Raw genomic sequence first — 21,180 nt, 5'->3', positions numbered from 1 at the left:
CTAAAGGATATGCTAAACGCATGCTTATTACATTTTCCTTAGTATGTAATTTAGTAGAGTAGTGAAGAGGTCTGGTCTGTTTCATCTAAAATAAGGGAAACTGTCCATTCTGTCTGTCCAAGTAATTAGAGATATCACCCAAGGATCAGCATAGCTTTCTTGGGCAATACCAATCAAAAACTCCTCCAAACCAAAAGTCAAATAAAATGAACACCCCATAGTTAATACAGGTAGAAATCGAAGACTTAGCCTTTATCTGTCTTTCCAGTGGTGAAGATACTTAGTCATTGATGTCTTCAGCCATTAATAAACATCTGTTACCTTTAGTGCTTAAGCATCTTTCCCCCCCCTAAAACTTGTTATAGCGTTTTATTTTATTTTAGCTGTGCCTGTGATATGCGGAAGTTCCTAGCCAGGGATTGAACCCTCGCCACAGCAGTGACAATGCCGGATCCTTAACCTGCTGCACCACCAGAGAACTCCTTAAGTATTTTTTATAAGTAAAAATATACTTATATTTGTAGCAACTGGGCAGTCTCAAAAATTAGAGTTAAAGAGTTGCCTGGTGGCACAGCAGGTTAAGGATCTGGTGTCACTGCCATGGCTCAGGTCACTGTTGAAGTGCAGGTTTGTTCCCTGGCCTGGGAACTTGCACATGCTGCAGGTGGAACCCCCCCAAAATAATCAGTTAATAATCTATTATGATGTTTACTACAGAAATGCTGAAACTCAAACGGCTACATGATGGTAACTTTCTTGCGTAACTTGAACATTCACTTCACAAAGAGATATAACCAAAGTAATTTACATTGAAAACACTTAATAGTCATTATCTGGGAAAACGTTTATTGAATTTACTGAATATTTTCTATTTTTTTTTTTTTTTTGCCTAGCATCTTTGTATATATTAATGATCCATAAAAACTAACACAGTGAGAGAAAAGGAGAGGTAAAATTGCAGAAATGGAATTTTAAATTCAAATATTAACTTCTTTAAATGTTCACTGGGTTAAAGATGAATCTCAATGTTGGAACAAGACATGATTTAAGAGGCAACTCTGTTGAAACTTTGCCAGCTATTTAAATGTATAGTTTTGAGTTACTATCTTCTTATCTATTGATTAAACTACCTGCTGTGTATAAGTGCAATGATAGATGTGACTCACCGGTTATTAAATAGCAAATGAATACATATAAATTGCTTTTGACTTAAAAGATTAGCTTGAAACTATATTATACAGGGTGCAAACTCAAGGCAGAGACATCCTCATCTCCTTTTGAATTCTTAAGTCCTGCTAAATACCTAACACATAGTAGGCATTTAATAATTTTTTTATTTCTATAATAGGGAAACATAAGGTCTAAGAATAAAAATTCTAAAGTAATTAGGATAAGCTCCCATGGGAGCTATTCAGAAAGTTTGCTTAAATAAAGGCTTTTATTTTTTACAGTTAATGGAATTGACTTTGATTTCAACTATTTTTCACTTTGGCTAGTGCTTGCTATGGGGTGGAAATTTAGTCTTTAAATGGAATATTACTTTATTCATGTGTTTATTCCAAATGAGATAAAACTTGACATAGGAGCTTTTTAATGCAGCAGTTATTAGTATAATTATTGTGTAAATGAAAATTATTGGACAAAACCCCAGAAGGGAAAAGTTCCACTGAAGTTGGATACAATCACTTTTATCATAAATATTTGTTAAGTCTGCTGCAAGAGGTTAAACAGGTCAAGGTGTCTTCAGGAGCTGAGATACTTGTCTAGGTGTCTTCTATTCATCACGAATCTCTGCTTTAAACTGTTGATTTGCATTTATATTGAACAACTCCTTTATTGTTTGAGGTAAGTCAGTGTTTTTATAAGAATAAACTGAGTTACATTTACTAGATGATCTTCATGCTTAGAAAGCTAAAGGACTCAATGCCTCAACTTTGGGGCAAGTGAAAAGATGGGCATGAATTTCAATTAATTCACTCATCTGACTTTTGAATATAGGGTTTTATTCATTTCAAAAGCTGAGGCTGAAAAGCTTTGAAAACTGAAGTTTAAAAAAGATGGGTACAGGAGTTCCCGTCGTGGCGCAGTGGTTAACGAATCCGACTAGGAACCATGAGGTTGCGGGTTCGGTCCCTGCCCTTGCTCAGTGGGTTAACGATCCGGCGTTGCCGCGAGCTGTGGTGTAGGTTGCAGACGCGGGTCAGATCTGGCGTTGCTGTGGCTCTGGTGTAGGCCGGTGGCTACATCTCCGATTCAACCCCTAGCCTGGGAACCTCCATGTGCCGCGGGAGCGGCCCAAGAAATAGCAACAACAACAAAAAGACAAAAGACAAAAAAAAAAAAAAAAAAAAAAAACCACTAAAAAAGATGGGTACATATTTTATAGCTTGGCTTCTATTTTATGCATAATCTTTAAAAACTTGGTGGGATTCAAAATTATTTACCCCTTTTCAAACTTGTAGAATAGATATGTACTGTGAAGATGTAAAGTCACAGTAAGTACAAGAATAAAACCCTCCATTTAAGGAGGTCCAAACAGAGGCACGTGAAGTTAAATAACAAGGCCCAGATACTTATTTGAACAGGTTCAGAGCCTGGAGTAGCCCTTGGTCTGTGATTCACAAGCTGGCACTTCAAGGTAAAGAAAGGCTTCACTGTTCTGAACTAAAGTCCCAAATATGCCAAAATTACATGGCCACTAGAGAGCTAATTAAGAAAAACTGTGTTTAAATTATTTCCATGTTTCAGAGTTCCCCACCTCTTGGACTCAGAAGTCAGTTGAAAGATGTGACCTGAGCCATTTTTTGTTTTCCCTCGAGAGGAAATGCACAGTTGGAAGTTCACAAAAACACCTTTTCATAAGGCAGCAATAAAGTTTTCATCTTAAAAACTCTCTTGTCACAAGTATTTGGTGGCACTTCATGCCCTCAAGTACTCATTTTGGTGACAGTTAACTCCCCTTTAGTCTGTTTCATGAGCCACGGTATAAATGGCTTGAAATTAGGGGACCCGTTACTGTCTCGAGCCCATGGCAGAGCCTGGCACACGATGGAGTTACATAGAAAAGCAGGGCAAAGTAAAGCCATCTTCCGTCTGCCAGACTATGGTGAGGCTGTGTGGGTAATTTCTTTCTTAGAAAGCTTCAATGTGCACGAAATCATTCCTTAGTGTGCATTTGAAAATTAAAAAATTAGAGCGCTTAGAGGCAGCGGGCACAGTTCTGGACAGAAGAGAATGAGACGTGACAGTGACATCTCTGCATTGTTCAGAGGAGAGAGAAGGTCATCAAAGGGTAGCATAGAACCTTCAACCCACCTGGCATTCTTTCCTGAGAACGTTCTCCGTGCCTCTGTTACCATTTAAGTTCTTTAAAAGCAGTTTTCTTGAAACTAAACCAGTTTTCTTTTGAGGTAAGGGAAGGACAGGGAGAAAAGAGATGGAGGAGGGGAAGGTCTGAGCAAGAATTCTTTTACAGCAGCGTCCACCCGGGGCCTTGGGGAGCGGAGGTCATCGGCCCTCCTTGCACCAGCGATCTGCAACGTGCTGCCTGTGGTTTACAACCGCTCTTTAAAAATACTTTCCCCTTCGGGACGGCCTCCGGCTCCTTCCTGCCCCCGCCCCCCCTCCCGCCCCCGCGGCCCCAGGCAAAGAAGCTCCTTGGCTTCGCCAGCAGATCTTCAAAGGCACGCTTGAAGGATTAAAGACAACCAAAGACCAATTCGACCCCTTCCCTTTGCCGCCCTCCAACGACCCTTGACAGCAGCCCCTGCTCTCCCTTCAAATGGCCACACACACAAACAAAAAAGCCTCAAGTCTTCCCTTCGGTTGCTACCCGCAATGACGTGTGCCCTTGGGTGCCGCCCCTCCGGGGGCATAGAATTTTGTGATTGGTCGGCAGGTTGGCCAACAGGGCTCCTATTGGACGCTGCGGCGTGACTGACAGCCGGCCGCCGCGCCCTCCCTCCCGCGGCCCCCCAGCCCTCCCCCAAGTGAGAGTGTGTGCGGTGTTATGCCGGACGAGAGGGAGGCGACCGCGGCAGCGGCGGATCTGCTCATTGTCCCTCTCGGCGACTGTGTGTGAGGAAGTCGGGCTGCCGATCCGCCGACGCAGGCGCCTTCTGTGGCAGCGGCCACCCGCTCCTGCTCCCCGGGCGGCGGCCTTCGAGGATCCTGAGGAAGGACCGGGCGCCTCCTCGTTCTCGCCACGTCCGGACGCCGGGTTGCCGGCCGCTCGCCGCCTGCGCTCGGGCCCCGGGCAGGAGGCCGCGCCGCCGCCCAGCTGCCGCCGCTGCCGCCCGCTTCCTGCTCGCGCGCCTCCGCCTGGGCGGCCGCGCTAGGCCCGGGCGGCGCGGCCGCGCGCCTCGAGTTTGAGGGCTGCGAGCGGCGCGGCCTCCTCGGCGGGCTCAGCTAGGCGAGCGCCCGGGCCTCGGCGATGGGGCGCGGGGGGCGGCGCCGCTAGGGCTCGGCGGCCGGGCGGTGGTGCGGAGCGGCAGCGCGGGAGGCGGCGCGGCTTCGGCCCGGGAGCGGGCGCCATGGCCAAGGCGGGCGGCGGAGGCGCGGGAGTCGGCGGCGACGCGGCGCTGACTTGGGTGGTGAGTGGCGGGCGGCGCGGGGGTCGGGGCGCGGCATTGTTCCCGGGCGGGGGCGGGGAAGTCCGGTCCTGAGCTGGGCCGGTCGGGGCTCCCGCTGCAGAACCTCAGCTCCCGCCCTTCTTTCTTCTCTGCCTCCGGAGGCTCGGGATTCGGGAGTGTCCTGTGCACTTGAAACTTTGGGGGACCAGCCAGGGACAGGACAGGCGCCCCGCCTCATCTTTCCAGGGCAGGCACCTGAGGTGATCCGATGGCAGTAATGCGTGTGTGTCCGTGTGGGTCAGCACTTTCTCCAATGTGCCCTAAAATAATCCCGGGGAGAGGGGCGCGCGCATATGTGTTGCAAATGCAACCATTCCTGACGCTCTGATCTCTCAAAAGAAGAATGGATTTGGTGGGGAATTCGGCTACAGCAGTTTTTTCACTGCGGTTCGGAGAGTCTTAGTCGACGGTGCATTCGGGGTGGCCCTTTCACAGCAGTTGATATACTGTAGATCGTCCATCTGTCACAGTGGGATTATTCCAAGAAGGGCTCACCTGCGTCAGCATCGCAGGTGAAACCGGGTGGGGGCTGAATGGAGATTGTTGGATTGGCGACCAAAGTCATTTGTTCAGGAGTTAAAGGGTTTTGGCGCTCACTTCCTGCCAGGAAGTAGTAGAGGAGGGAAGACCTAGAGAGGTCTGATTCCCACGGCGGATCGATAATTCACCCGCATTTCACTTGCTCAGCATAGAGTTCAGACCAGGGTCATTTCCTACACGCACGGAAAGTCCAGCTCAGCCAACTGACTAGGTATCCAGGAGAAAAATAAAACGCGTTGCGTTTCTCAGGGACTTTCAATGGACCTTCGCTTTTTCAAAACACCTAGGTAAACTTTCAAATTGGCATTTTTTATTAAGTTCTTCATTTTTCTCTTTGTTTGGATGAGCTTTAGGTGAGTCGAGTAGCAGTTCTGCTGTATTGGCAAGTATTCTTTGTAACAAGCATGTTACTGATAACAAAAATATTTTAACTGTTCATGTTTGTATGCCAAGATGCTTTGCAAAATAACTCGCCAGACTCTTATTGTTGGATCTCGCCAAATTTTGTAGGTTATTTCAGTAATGTAGTATGAACAGACTAGAGCCAGGAGGGATAAAATGTCAGATAATAAGTTAACAGTCCATGTGAACATGAGGTGGAGGAGGCATGCATAAATGGAAAAGAAGCATTTTCTAAAATTGATGGCCTTTAGCCTTGTTACTGAAATCAAACAACTTCTGAAAATGAACTTAGCCAGATGGGTCTCATTCACTGTTTGGGAGTGTTGAGGCCTGATCAGTGTTTCGTTTGAGGACCTCTGATTCTCTGTAATGGTATAAACATTTTGCTCCGAGATTGAATTGGTTAGCTTTACCATTTAATAGCAGTATTTTAGTTTACTGTCACCTAACTTTGAAGATGATTGAATGACCACTTTTTCATTCAAGCTCCATAGGAAATTTTCCCTTAATTTACTAAGAAATTTCATGAAACTTAGAGGGTCTCATTCAGTATCAGAAAAATTCATTTGAAACTAAAATCGACTTATTGATTCAATATTTTTATTATAAAACTGTTATGGGAAATATAGTAAAATAAGTAAAGACCACTTAATCTTTTATGTATAACTTATTCTCTTGTTGAATTAGAAATTTATGAAAAAGACAGTCACTCCATAAATCTGTCTTAAGATTTGATGCTTGCTTTACATTTGTCAGATTATATGAATATTTTTGTGTCCTTAATATACATCATTGACCATAGACTATAGTTTAATTATTTGAGGAGCAGTACAAGAGAGGTGTTTAAGAGTGTGGACTTTGATGGCAGACGTAGATTCAGATCCTGTCTGACGCATAGTCATCAGGACTTTGCACAAAGGGGCCTAACCTGTATAAGTTTGTTTCTTCATTTGTTAAAGTTGCTTTGATAACTAAATGAGATAATATTCATAGCATAGTTCTAGGCTTCCTAAATGTTTGTTTTTATTGATGAAGTTCAAGAAATGAACACTGAGAAGAACAGAGTTGCTTTTGCATAAAATATCTTTGAGCCAGAATGAAGGCAGATTACTCCTTTGCAAGAGTTCAGGGGTTTGTTGCAGAGGTCATCTGTTTCTCAACCTATTCTCTTCTTTATTGAAATGTGTTATTATTGCTTCCTTTTTTAGGGGTAACAGAAAAAAGGTGTAATTAGTCCCTGATACTGTTCTTTGTAGGGGGCTGGGGGTGGTAATGCCATGTGTTGCTGGTGTTAACTTCTTTTGGGATGTGTGCTAGTATGTAGTGTTAATATCATTACTGCACAAAAGTTTACTTTTCAGTATCTGAAATCCCAAAGCAAAATGGTTTAAGGTGGACATTAACTTCTTTTAATCGTATATTTGGTTTGTGTTTGATTTGTGTATCTGAAGTTTTTTTTTTAATTAAAAACTGAAAAATAGAAGTTCTTGGGTAAAACTATTTTGAGTTAAAACTGACAGCAGCTATGAAGGCTTCTCTGAAGCAAGCAGAATTTCTTGAATTAACTTTTAGTTTGTAAAGCTTTGATTTGTACACCCCAATAATTTTTCTTGAGTCAGTTTTTTATCATGTTTCAGTGGTTGCAAAAAATAAATTTGTGGAAATGTTAAAATAGAGTTAATTGCTATGTGAATATTGATCTTTTCCCAGTACTACGCTAATTCGGTAGATTAAAACAAATATTTCAATGGAAAATATTAAGCTTATAAAATCATGAGCCACCCTTTATCATCAGGCTTCAGTAGTTATCAACTCAAGGTCACCTACCTTCCCCCTTCTCAGTATTTTGAAGCAAAGCAAACCCAACAATTATATCAATTATACATCACTTCATTCCTAAGTATTTTCAGTGTTTCTCTCTAACATTGTAGGTGTGTTTTGTTTGTTTTTGTTTTTGTTTTTTTTTTTGTTTTGCTTTTTAGTTTTTAAGGCTACACCTTTGGCATATGGAAGTTCCCAGGCTAGGGGTCTAATTGTAGCTACAGCTTCTGGCCTATACCACAGCCGCACCAATGTGGGATTCAAGCTGCATCTGCAATTTACACCACAGCTCACGGTAACAATGGATCCCAGACCCTATTGAGCAAGGCCAGGGATCGAACCCACGTTCTCATGGCTACTGTACCACAGTGCGAACTCCACATTGTAGGTTTTTTTTTTTTTAAGTAACATTCAATGAAATATAAAATATGTTTTTGACTGTGAATATTTCTAATTCAGGAAACATCACTGTATATTTAGTGTTGTTTAAAGATTTGGTTTAAGAACTTTACTGGCTCATTAATGGCAAGTCTAAAATACTCAACCAGACTTTTCAAGTCAGTTCTTTCATAAGCTATGTGCCAGTTAAAATTTATTCCCTACAGTGCTCCTAGTTAGATTTACCTCTTTACTGTCCTCTGCACATCATGTTTGTTTTTCTCACTTTGCATGCTCATCTTCCCTCGGGAATATCTCTTTCTCTTTTCTTTACCAGTCTAAATCTTAATTTCTCTTCAAGACTAGCTCAGAGTCTCACCTAACTTTTTTCCTTCAGTTTATACTCATCCTTTTCTGTTACCCTTAGGGAGCATAAAACATCAGGTCTTTCCTTTTAATGTAACTTTCATGTGTGATACTTTTAACCATTAGATTATAAACTGAAGTCAGAGACCATCTATTTTACTTGTTTGTATCCTTTATAGGTCTTGGCAAAGAGCTGGATACATAATCCCACCTCAGTTACTGTTACTAATTAGATAATTGACATACTAACTTACTGAGAAGTCTTCCCTCATTATTAGGACAAGTGGTTAAGTAGCAGTGTTCTTTAGATACATTCTTGGAGCAGTATTTAGAAACAATTTTTGTGAACTGTTGCTAACCTTTTTGAATAGAAGTAGGTGTGTTCACCAGTAGTTAGCAACAGTTGCATTTTACTAAGTATGTTTTTTAAAAACCCTCTTTTAAACATTTTTTATTTTTATATTTTTCTTTTGTATTTTTAAAAATCTTAATACAAATGGGATCCAGCTTTCAAGAAGAAATCTTTATAATTATTCCCATTTGCAAAGAAGGAAACAGAGGGTTGGAGATTAAGTAATTAACTATTAGACACATGGCTAAGGCAAAGGTGGGATTTAAACAGGCTTATGTTGTTGTTTTTGTTGTTCTTCTTTTTCTTCTTCTTTTTTTTTTAGTCTTTTTAGGGTTGCACCAGAGGCATGTGGAAGTTCCCAGGCTAGGGGACAAATCAGAGCTGTAGCCGCTGGCCTACACCACAGCCATAACAGTGCCAGATCCAAGCCATGTTTGCCACCTACACCACAGGTCATGGCAACGCTGGATCCTTAGCCCACTGAGCGAGGCCGGGGATTGAACCTGCATTCTCATGGATGCTAGTCAGATTCATTTCCAATGAGCCACGGCAGGAACTCCTAAACCAGGCCTATGTCCTTAACCATCATTTATACATTCCCCCTCCTTAAAAACATTAAAAACCAAAACAATTTGTCTTTTACACCTTGATATCACTGGATAAAAAAAAGCTTCCTGGGGAGTACCTATATATTTCCTTCTACCAACCTTTATTTCACCTTCTCAGGAAAAGCTAGAGAGTACACTTCCTCTTCAGGGTATGGATTATCTTGACATGCATATAGTGCTCTTTAAAAGTATGGGCTACAAAGTCATATAACCTGGTTTCATAATTCAGCTTCTTCAGGTATTAGCTTTGTTAGCTTGAATTCTCCAGACCTCAGTTTCTTTGCTGGTGAAAGAGAATTGTTAGTAATGGGGTCTACTTCATGGGGCTTTTATAAGGGTTGAGAGTATTCATATAATTCCTGTGATGCTTTCTTTGCACATAGTAAGCTCTTAGATGAGTATACATATCTTTAAAAAAAAAATCTGGTGGTATGTATTTTTACTTCTTTTATCTGAGGAAATTTTCTTATTAAATTTTTTGAGAATTTTTTTATATTGTAAAATGATCGCAATAAGTCTAGTTAACATTCATCACCATGTGTAGTTACATTTTTTCCTTGTGATGAGAACTTTTAAAATCTATCCTTTCAGATATACAGCACAGCATTATTAACTATAGTCACCTACATCCCTAGGATTACTTATTTTATAACTGGAAGTTTTTATGTTTTGACCACCATCACTCCATTTTGCCCCTGCCTCCTACTGACTGGCAAAACTAATCTGTTCTCTGTATCTGTGAGTTTGGTGGTTTTATGCTAGATTCCACATGTAACTGAGATTGTACAGTATTTGTCTTTCTCTCTGTGACTTATTTCACCAAGCATAATACCCTTTAGGTCTTTCCATGTTGTCCCAAATGGCAACACTTGGTTCTTTTTTATTTATTTTTTATTTTTTATTTTATTTTTTTGTCTTTTTTGCCATTTCTTGGGCCGCTCCCTTGGCATATGGAGGTTCTCAGGCTAGGGGTCTAATCAGAGCTATAGCCACTGGCCTGTGCCAGAGCCATAGCAACGCAGGATCCGAGCCATGTCTGCGACCTACACCACAGCTCATGGCAACACCGGATCCTTAACCCACCCGAGCAAGGCCAGGGATCGAACCCGCAACCTCATGGTTTCTAGTTGGATTCATTAACCACTGTGCCGCCATGAGAACTCCAACACTTTGCTCTTTTTTAAAGCTGAATAATACTCCATTATATATAAACACATGTTCTTTATCCATTCAAACACTGATGAACATTTATGTTGCTTCCTTGTTTTAACTATTGTAAACAGTGCTTCAGGGAACAAGGGGGGGTGCATATATCTTTTCAAATTAGTGTTCCATTTTCTTCATACAAATACCCAGGAATGGAATTGCTGGATCATATGGTAATTCTGTTTTTAAGTTTTTTGAGGGACTTTCATACTGTTTTAGATAGTGACTGCACCAGTTTGCAATCCCACCAATGTACACAAGGGTTCCTTTTCTCCACATTCTTGCCAACACTTATTTTTTGTCTTTTTGAAAATAACCATTCTACCAGGTGTGAGGTAATAGCTCATTGTGGTTTTGATTTGCATTTCCCTGAGACGAGTGATGTTGAGCACCTTTTCATACAGCTGTTGGCCATCTGTATGTCTTTGGAAAAATTTCAGCTTAGATCCTCTGCCCATTTTTTAACAAGTTGTTGTTTTTGTTTTTTTGCTGTCGAGTTGTATGAGTTCTTTATGTATTTTGAATATTAACTTCTTATCAGATACATGATTTACAAATATTTTCTCCCATTTGGTAGGTTGCCTTTTAATTTTGTTGATGGTTTCCTTTGCTGTGCAGTAGCATTTTAGTTTGATGTATTCCCATTTGTTTATTTTTGAGTTACTTTTTGTTTGTGATGTTTATTTTTTAGGTTACTTTGTGTGTGTGATGTAAGATGTAAGATGGAGTCCAATTTCATTCTTTTGCATGTGGCTGTCCAATTTTTTCAACACCACCTATTGAAGAAATTGCTCTCTCACACTTGTATGTTCTTGAATCCTTTGTTGTAAAGTAATTGAATATATATGCATGGGTTTATTTCTGGGCTCTATTCTGTTCCGTTAATCTATGTGTCTTTTTTTTTTTTTTTTTTTTTATGCCATTACCATACAGTTTTCATTACTATATTGCTTCATAATATAGTTTGAAATTCAGAAGTGTGATGCCTCCAGCTTTGTTCTTCCTTCTCAAGTCTGCTTTGGCAATTTGAAGTCATTTGTGGTTCCATATAAATTTTAAGATTGCCTATTTCTGTGAAAAAAATGTTGGAGTTTTGATAGAGATTGTGTTGAATGTGCAGATCGCCCTGGGAAGTATGGATATTTTAACAATAATTCTTTTAATCCATGCACATAGACTACCTTTCCATTTATTTTCCTTTTGTCAATGTCTTAAAGTTTTCAGTATACAGGCTTTTTTGTTTGTTTGTTTTTTTACCTCTTTGGTTAAATTTATTTCTAGGCATTTTTATTTTTGTTGCAGTTGTAACAATAAAAAGTGATTGTAAAATGATGCAATTATAATTGTTTTCTCAATTTCTTTCTGATCATTGTTAGTTTATAGAAACAACAGATTTTTGTATATTGACTTTGTTTTCTACAACTTTAGTAAATTTGTTTTTCTAATAGTTTTGTGATGTTTTTAGGGTTTACTCTATGTAATACCATTTCCTCTGTAATTAGTGACAGTTTCACTTGTTTTTTCTGATTTGGATACCTTTAAGAGAAAGTATTTTTTTTTTTTCACCATGGACATTTAAGCATTTCTTATAATATTAAATAAACATCTCTTGTCTTCTACCTCTCTCCTTGTCCCTTGGTTTGGAAGGGCATTTCTGGAGGCACATTGATGAAAGAAGCATTGATAGGTTGTTTTGTTTTTGTTTTTTTCCCATGAATGGTGGGCAGGTAACATGCCTCTCTCCATGATTATCTGAGTGAAATATGGCTAAACTGAATATCAAAGCATGGTAGCTTTGAGGGAGGAAAGAAGAGGAGATGTTATAAAAGGATAAAATGAAATCTGAGGGAGTCATTTTTAGAAGATAGAAGAGGCTTATTGCTAAGCTTTTGCTAGTCCCACTCTTGTTGGCTTGGTGATGGTGAGATTTTTGTGAATGAGTGGCTCAGTTCCTTTTTTTGCACCAACTGGCAAACCATCTCTTTTCTCCTCTTTGGCAGCAATTCATTCTCATACAGAAAAACAGAAACTGGGTGATCGCCCCAAATTGCTATCTCAGGTGACCACTCTGTGAATAGAAGTCTTTATTTTTACAGAATGATCTTGGTACACGACTCTTTCGGAAATTAGGAATTTGTTTTGTTGGAATTTAATTTTATTGGGGTATGGTTGATTAGAAATATCCTTGATAAAGGTTGGCTTTTATGTATTGAATCAATATTTTATTAGGAGTTAGCAATGTTGCAAAAGTGCTATAAACAGACTAAAATAGATTTTATGTATTTTGATATTTTGTTAAAATTTTAAAAATTTCAATAATGCATTGCTCCACATGGTAGTAAACTTTTGAAGTTTAGCAAAAGTCAATTATGGAATCATCAAATATGTAAATCACAAATAATAAACTTTTTTTTTTAGTTATGTGGAGGATATTTATCTTAATATGGGTTTATTCTGCATGTTCACTGTCTTTAGTTTTGTATGGAAATGAAAATGTTGCCCTGAGTGCTTAGATTCCTGTGTAATTGGGTGCTGGAATTTTTTATGACTATAAATAGTTTAGTAATTTGTCTACACAAAGGCAGTAAACTAAATTACAAACAAACTTATAAGATTTCAATTTTATCAGACCTTAATGAAAATTTATTCAGAATGTTCTTGGTAATTGACTATTTTCAAGGTCATACCATTAATTTTTATTCAATGTGCAATACTTAGTGCAGCTACTGTAGTACAATATATCATATTATTAACATATAAGATAAGAAAAGGTTAAATCATTTAAAAAATATTTCCAACACTTAAAATGAGCAAATTCTCTCAGCCTATAGGTATCAAGTATATATCACTCTTCATCTGTGGGATTGAGAGTGCTTTTATAAGTGTGTAGATAAAAGTTTGCTGGGCTGTTTTTGTTGAAGCTAATTAATCTCTTTTCTAAATATTATCAGCAACAGTGTTTAAACTGAATTTCTGTTCAGTGACTTTTAAAGAGCTATTATTAATAATTACAGAGGAGGTGATCAATACATTTTTTTCTCCTAACTTTTCTGTTCTCTGGCCAAGGGTGTTAGTGTTCAGTCTCGTTTGTTCTAGGGATGGGGTCATCCCATTAAATGGGGGGAGGGAGTTGCCCTCTCTCCCCTTATCCTCAGATTTTTTTGCAGCCTGAACAATACTCAGGGGGCACTTCTGCTAGTAAGTAGGAGGTGCAAGAGACAATCCAGGCTTCTGTCAGAAAATCTAACAGTTTCTCAGGAGAGAACCTCCTGTTTGCTGCCCATGGGTCAGTGAGCATGCAGACTGTCTTTTGAGTTGAGAATAGGCAGGTATGAGGCAAACCCGGCCACAGTATCCACTTCTTCTTCTACACTGTCAGGACCTCCAGGTTTCTTTGTTTTGGTTTCACTTATGTTTTGCCTAGATTCTAGTGAATAAATTGGAACTGCCCAAGTCATAAGAAAGTACAAACAGTGCCTCTAGAAAAAAAAAATCTTCAGTTTTATTCTAGCTTAATTATGTTTTGACATGTATGGATTACTAAGCTTTTAAAATACTTTATATGTTCATTGTAGAAAATTAGAAAAGGCCTATCAGAAAAGAAAATGAAAAATATTTCTACTTCTCACAAATAATTTGTATTGATAGTCTATTGGGTATAGTTCACATTTTTTCCTAGGCATGTATATATATATTCTTTCTGATGAAAATGGGCTCATATTTTTATACTCTTCTTCATAACTTTGTTCACTGAACAGTATAGTTTTAATAAGCTACTAATTTAAAAATGCCTGATGGAGTTTGTGTCATGGCTCAGTGGATTAAAAACCCGACTAGTATCCATGAGAATACGGATTCAATCCCTGGCCTCCCTCAGTGAGTTAAAGATCCAGCATTGCTGTGACTTGTGCCCGTCACAGACATGGCTCACATCCTGTGTTGCTGAAGCTGTGGTGTAGGCTTCTAGCTATAGTTTTGATCCAGCCCCTATGCCACAGGTGCATCCCTAAAAAACAAAAACAAACCTGATTATATATAATTTTATAATATATAATTATATATAATATATAAATTTATATATTTTTAACATAATTTTATATAAAAGTTATAGTAATAGAAGTTTATAATTAACACATCTATTTATTCTTTGGTATAGGTAATGAAAATATTTACTCAGTAAAATATCCAGGCTTAAAGGTTTATATGAAGTTTTAGAAATTATATGGTATCATAATTGAGAGTTGATTTGAAATATCTACAAATCACCTGTTGTATTATATTCTATAAATAATACATATTCCTTTTCATTACATGAAATAGAATGGTACCTTTTTTTCTTTCCTCAGCACTTCTCATATGATGCTTAGGAAAAAATATTTTGGCATAAAATGTTTTAAGCATACTGTCACGCTTATTTTTTAATGTTTATATATTTTTCCTAGAGAAAAGCACAAATTATAATCTGACAAAGCTGACTATATTTACATAATCTCTGTTTTTTGAGACATTATTTAGCAAGAATGACAACTTTTTGAGCTTGTTGGGGATCTGGTAGGTGTAAACTAAACATTCCTTATTCTCATGTACCCATTTGGGAAGAAGAGGTAGCAAATGGTTGTAAGGGGATGTAGCAAAGTTTACAATCTTGAAGAAGGACTGAAGTAGGGCTTCACCCTCTGTCTTGCATACCTGTGTATCACTTTAGCTCAGTGTTAACTCATCCTAATTAGCTTCTGTTTGAGTTTAATCTTAAAAATGTTTTCTCTGTGGTGGGATTTGTTTTGGAGGATTTGCTTGGGCTAGGAAAGCCTTGACTTGCATGGTTATTTCAAGTTCCTGAAACTTTACGCCAAAATTGTGAACAATTCTAAGTCAAAGGATGAGAAGTTGCTGTTATCCACCTTTGAATGGATAGCATTTATCATGCTTAAGCATTTTCTTAGAGTGTTATCTCAGTCATTATGATCTTTGTTTTGAGGACCCATTTAAAAAATCAGTTGCATTTTTGTTGTTCAGTTTTGTTTCTATAAATCAATGATCTTATCATGAAAAGAAAGGAACATGATTAAAAATTTGGAGACTATCTGGCAATTTAAAAGATTGAATTAATTATTCTGGTCAGCTAGTTCATTGTCTAACTTTTGAGAGAAATATAATATGAAGACTTAGGAAATAGAATTATTGTCTTATGCCCAAAGCTATTCTTAATTGACTCTGAGCAGTGTTAATGGTAACTTTATAAGGGAAAGAATGTATAAGAAAATCTCTTTAATTTTATGTAAAATTTATGGCATTAGAAGATTATAATTGATGTTTGAACTTTCATAGTGTTTGTCAAAATTATTTTCCTGGTTTAGAGTACTCAGAAGTTATATATATTTTGATTTTTAACTGTTTATTTGACATGTTTTTTAAAATAATAACTTAAAGTTGATGATTGTGCCTCAGTCTTGAAGTAGTATATTGCTTATTAAAATAGTCTGTCTTCCATTATTTGTTATTGTTTCATTTATACTGCAATTCAAACACCTATGGAACTATCTCATTGTGTCTTATATTTGAGTTATTTTTTGGACTCTTAAAAAAAAAACAGACCATCATAATAACTTTCTTTTAGTGGGGTGTCTTATTTGTCAGTATTAGGGAATTCCAGAAGGAGAGAAATGTGTTCTCTGCTGCTTTTTAAAGAAGACAGGGAAATCTCCAAACTGTGGGAGTTTTTGTTTGGGATCCTTATCTGCTGTAGGAATTAGAATTAGGATCACCAACTTCTGCCTCTTTGGAATTGGTAGAGAAACTGGAATCATAGGATGCCTCAGTAATGGGGCACCTAGTGCTGGATGTAAGGAATTATTGGCTTGACCTACAAAAGTGTGAACTTTGAGATTCATAAAACCATTTTAGCATCCTCAACCATGTCAGTACATGCTACATATATGTATGTACATATACTTACAATAACCTACTATTTCCTGTAGGTTATTTTTGCCCACTTTTTATTTATTATAGTCTTCAGAAGCTTAATGGCAGGGGACTTAAATCTGGAAGCTTTGGGGACTCCTGCAGCCAGCCAACTTTAGTCATTGTCAACCTAAAACCTGATCAGAACTCACATTCCTTGGAAAGTTTTTAGGATCACAAAAATTAGCCTGGTATCTTACATAATTGGGAAATATTTCTTCTTTTAATTGAGTAATTATAAGCTGTTCTAGCTATTCTGGTAACTATGTATACCTACATTTTGGGGCTCAGTCAAAACTGAAGTTTCACATTATATTATAAAAAGAGTTCAGCTGTCAGTAAATAGAGCTGTATTTCTCTAGAACTTAAAATTCAGTCTGAAAGATAATTTTGTTGTCAAAGAGAAAACCTATATCATGTGTCCATATACATTTTAGTTTACCCCTTGGTAGGTTATTTAAATTTGATTTTTTGGTTAATTTTAGACTCTTTTTGATCAGAACAATGCTGCAAAAAAGGAAGAGTCAGAAACTGCAAACAAAAATGATTCTTCAAAGAAGTTATCTGTTGAGAGAGTGTATCAGAAAAAAACACAACTTGAACATATCCTCCTTCGTCCTGATACGTACATTGGGTCAGTGGAGCCATTGACACAGGTAATTATTAAATTTTATTGGAATTAGGAGTTGTGTATCTGTATCTACTTTTTAATAAAATTTTTGTGAGTATGTGTTTTGTGAGTACATAATTTCATGTGTCTGATAATATGCAAAGTGGGGAGAGCAATCCAAGAGGTAGAAATGTTTTCATTTCCTTTTTTTTTTTTTTTTCTTTTTAGGGTCATACCTTTGGCATATGGAAGTTCCCAAGCTGGGGGGTGGAATTGGAGCTGCAGCTGCTGGCCTATGCTACAGCCATAGCAATGCCAGATCCAAGCTGCATCTGCGACCTATGTCTATGTCACAGCTTGAGGCCACGTTGGATCATTAACCCACTGAGTGAGGCCAGGGATCAAACCTGCATCCTCATGGATATAGTTAGGTTCTTAACCCACTGAGCCACAAAGGGACTCCTTTATTTCCTACTAGAGATTAAAAAAGGAGATAAAAACCATCAGAAGTATAGAGTATAGAGAAGAATTGGACAGTAGAATGATGCCATATGAACTGTTTAAAAGTTCTTAAAACAGTTCGTAAGTTCATACTGTGGTTAATTACTTTAAATTCTAGAATTTATATGTATACATTAAGATTGTTAATTAGAGCTTGCTATGGACTTGGCTTGCACAAATTACCTTATTACAGCAATTTTGGGAAGTAGGTACTATTATTTCCATTTTGTAAATGAGAACCCCAAAGCTTAAATAAATTTAAGTGACTTGCTCAGATCTTTCAACTAGTGAGAAATAGGCTTCAAAGGTAGGCGTCTGACTCCATAGTAATGCCATGTTCATATTCTTTTACCCTGCTGCTTATACTATAGAAAAATACAACATGTGAAGTAAAAGGGGAAAGTAAATGTAATTTTTTCCCTATTTTATTTAAATACTGTTTCTTTTTTTCTTTTTTCTTTTTTTTGGGTCTATTTTTTTAGGGCCACACCTGCAGCATATGGAGGTTCCCAGGCTAGAGGTCAAATCGGAGATGTAGCTGCTGGCCTACACCACAGCCACACCACATCTGAGCTGGGTCTGCGATCTGCACCACACACAGCTCATGGCAATGCCGGATCCTTAAGCCGCTGAGCGAGGCCAGGGATCGAACCTCTGTCCTCATGGATGCTAGTCATAATTCATTTCCACTGAACCATGATGGTAACTCCTTAAATACTGTTTCTAATAATTCTTGGTGCCTAATATGAAGGCTGACTTTTATGTATGAGTAAAAATAGAGTTGATACGAAACAATTTTTAAACTTTGAGATTAAGTTGCATATGAATACAGTGAGATTGACTGCAACTGAAATAGTATACATTTTCCTAGCTTGAAAATCTACGTATTTGCACACTAAGTGACAAAGTGGGTGATGTTAAGCACTTCTTTACCTTATTTACCTTATAAGTTCTTTTGAATTTTTCTCTCAATGCAGCTAATGTGGGTGTATGATGAAGATGTAGGAATGAATTGCAGAGAAGTTACTTTTGTGCCAGGTTTATACAAGATCTTTGATGAGATTTTGGGTGAGTACTTGCTTAAGATTTAATGTATCTGTTTCTATTGATAATCATAATATAATCTGTATATATATAAAGCCAGACTTATAAATTGTAAAGTCATCTATGTTGAGTATAAATGTTATTCAAAAACTTATACTATCTGCTATAATATTCTCCTGTCTAGGAACACCATATTTTTGTGTTTGTTCATCTGTAAGATGAATGTCTTGTATTTGTCAGTAATCCCAAGGTTAGTCTGTGGTCTTGTATGTGCAGTCATCTGGGGGTTTCCTACATCCCAGTCACCTGGGAGGGCTGATAAAGTTAGTTTGAGGTGAGACATACAAACTTGTGTTTTTCATCAAGAAATTAGGCATTTCTGTTGGGCAACCAGGTTTAACAGCCATTATTCCAAATATCTGTATTCTTTCCAAATTATATGATTAATTAAATCACAATGAAGTGTGGATGCCTAATTGACTCTTGGGGAATGCTTGCACTTGGGAAGTGTTTTTAGCCAAGGATTCTCTATGGAGACTCCATGTTCTCCTGCCTCATCAGTGCCACTTGAGGTTTCCTACAGGGTTGTGTGGATCTCTTGAAGCTTATTTTGGTCTTTGGGAAAAGAATGGGAGGCTAAAACTGGTTGCTTATATTTTGTATCTTTCACTTTTGTCTGCCAATTGTCCATCAGCTTTACTTTTAGACTACACAGTATCAGGAACTTTTTCCTTTTATTATTGAAGTTCAGTTTGATAGCACATTTTACTGAAGCAGTGGTTAATGTATATAAACATGTTATTAGTTATAGTTTGTAAGATTGTTTTTTTAATTTTTATTATAGTTAATTTACAATGTTCTATCAATTTCTGCTATATAGGAAAGTGACCCAGATATATATATATATTCTTTTTCTCACATTATCCTCCATCATGTTCCATCACAAGTGATTAGATACAGTTCCCTGTACTTTATAGCAGGATCTCATTGCTTATCCATTCTAAATATAATAGTTTGCATCTGCTAACCCCAGACTCCCAGTCCATCCCACTCCCTCCCCCTTGGCAACCACAAGTCTGTTCTCCACGTCCATGAATTTCTTTTCTGTAGATAGGTCCATTTGTGCCATATATTAGATTCCAGATACGTGATATTATATAGTATGTGTCTTTCTCTTTCTGAACTTCACTTAGTATGAGAGTCTCTAGTTCCATCTGTGTTGTTGCAAATGGCACTTTTTTGTTCTTTTTATGGCTGAGTAGTCCGTTGTGTATATATACCACATCATCTTATTTCATTCATCTGTCGATGGACATTTAGGTTGTTTCCATCTCTTAGCTATTGTGAATAGTGCTGCAATGAACATAGAGGTGCATGTATCTTTTTCAATGAAAGTTTTGTCTGGATTAGATGCCCAGGAGTGGGATTGCTGGATCATATTTAGTTTTCTGAGGTACCTCCATACCATTTTCCATAGTGGTTGAACCAATTGACATTCTCACCAACAGTGAAGAAGGGTACCCTTTTCTCTAGACCCTCTCCAGCATTTGTTATTTGTAGACTTAATAATGATGGCCATTTTGACCAGTGTGAAGTGGTACCTCATTGTAGTTTTGATTTGCATTTCTCTAATAATTAGTGATGTCATTTTTTCATGTGTCTGTTGGCCATCTGTATGTCTTCTTTGGAGAAATCTCTACTCCATTCTTCTCACCATTATTCAGTAGGGTTGGGTTTTTTTGGTTTGTTTGTTTGTTTTTTTTTGTGGCTGTTGAGTTGTATAAGTTGTTTGTATATTTTGGACTTTAGGCCCTAGTCAGTTGCATCATTTGAAACTATTTTCTCCTGTTCTATAGGGTTTTTGTTTGTTTGTTTGTTTTGCATTTTAGGGCCACACCCAAGGCATATGGAGGTTTCCAGGCTAGAAGTCTCATTGGAGCTACAGCTGCCAACCTATGCCACAGCAATGCCAGATCCGAGCTGCATCTGCAACCTGCACCACAGCTCATGACAATGCTGGATCCATAACCACTGAGTGAGGTCAGGGATCGAACCCACAACCACATGATTCCTAGTTGGATTCGTTTTTGCTGCACCACGATGGGAACTCCTGTTTTTATTTCTATTGCTTTGGGGAGACTGACCTAAGAACACATTTGTATGGTTGATGTCAGAGAGTTTTTTGCCTGTGTTCTCTTCTAGGAGTTTAATGGTGTCTTGTCTTATTAAGTCTTTAAGCCATTTTGAGTATTTTTGTTCATGGTGCAAGGGTGTATTCTGGTGTCCTTGATTTACATGCAGCTGTCAAGTTTTCCCAGCACCAATTGTTGAAGAGAGTGTCGTATTCCCACTTTATATTCTTGTCTCCTTTGTCTAAGATTAATTGACCACAGGTGTCTGAGTTTATTTCTGGGTTCTTTATTCTGTTCCATTTGTCTGTGTCTATTTTGGTACCAGTACCACACTGTCTTGATTACTGTAGCTTTGTAATATTGTCTGAAGTCTGGGAGAGTTATGCCTCCTGCTTGGTGTTTTTTTTTTGTTTGTTTGTTTGTTTTTTGTCTGTTTGCGATTTCGTAGGCCACTTCCTGTGGCATGTGGGGGTTCCCAGGCTAGCGGTGGAATCGGAGCTGTAGCTGCCAGCCTATGCAGCAATGTGGGATCCTTAACCCACTGAGCAAGGCCAGGGATCAAACTCGCAACCTCATGGTTCCTAGTCAGATTCGTTAACCACTGAGCCACAACGGGAACTCCCGACTC

General features: G+C 38.2%; 1 protein-coding gene across 34 annotated transcripts in view; it reads left to right on the top strand.

Annotated features, from left to right (window-relative positions):
* Positions 1 to 21,180, top strand: part of TOP2B (DNA topoisomerase II beta) — a 91,321-nt gene that overhangs the window by 19,200 nt on the left and 50,941 nt on the right. For 4 of the 34 annotated variants that reach the window (XR_014822289.1, XR_014822287.1, XM_084986611.1 and 1 more), the window contains exons 2-3: positions 16,751 to 16,921; positions 18,354 to 18,444. Coding sequence is in view for 28 of the 34 variants with exons in the window: in XM_084986611.1 (XP_084842737.1) it covers positions 18,357 to 18,444 (88 nt within the window). In the remaining 6 variants the exon portion in view is untranslated. 34 annotated transcript variants of the gene reach the window in all.

Source organism: Sus scrofa, chromosome 13, assembly GCF_054392235.1.
Source record: "Sus scrofa isolate SSC_HxYL_T2T_F1_AM1 chromosome 13, Sscrofa_HxYL_maternal_Yorkshire_Landrace_v2.0, whole genome shotgun sequence".
Lineage (NCBI taxonomy): Eukaryota > Metazoa > Chordata > Mammalia > Artiodactyla > Suidae > Sus > Sus scrofa.
Note: the sequence above shows the minus strand (reverse complement) of the source record. Positions and strands in the feature narration are given on the sequence as shown.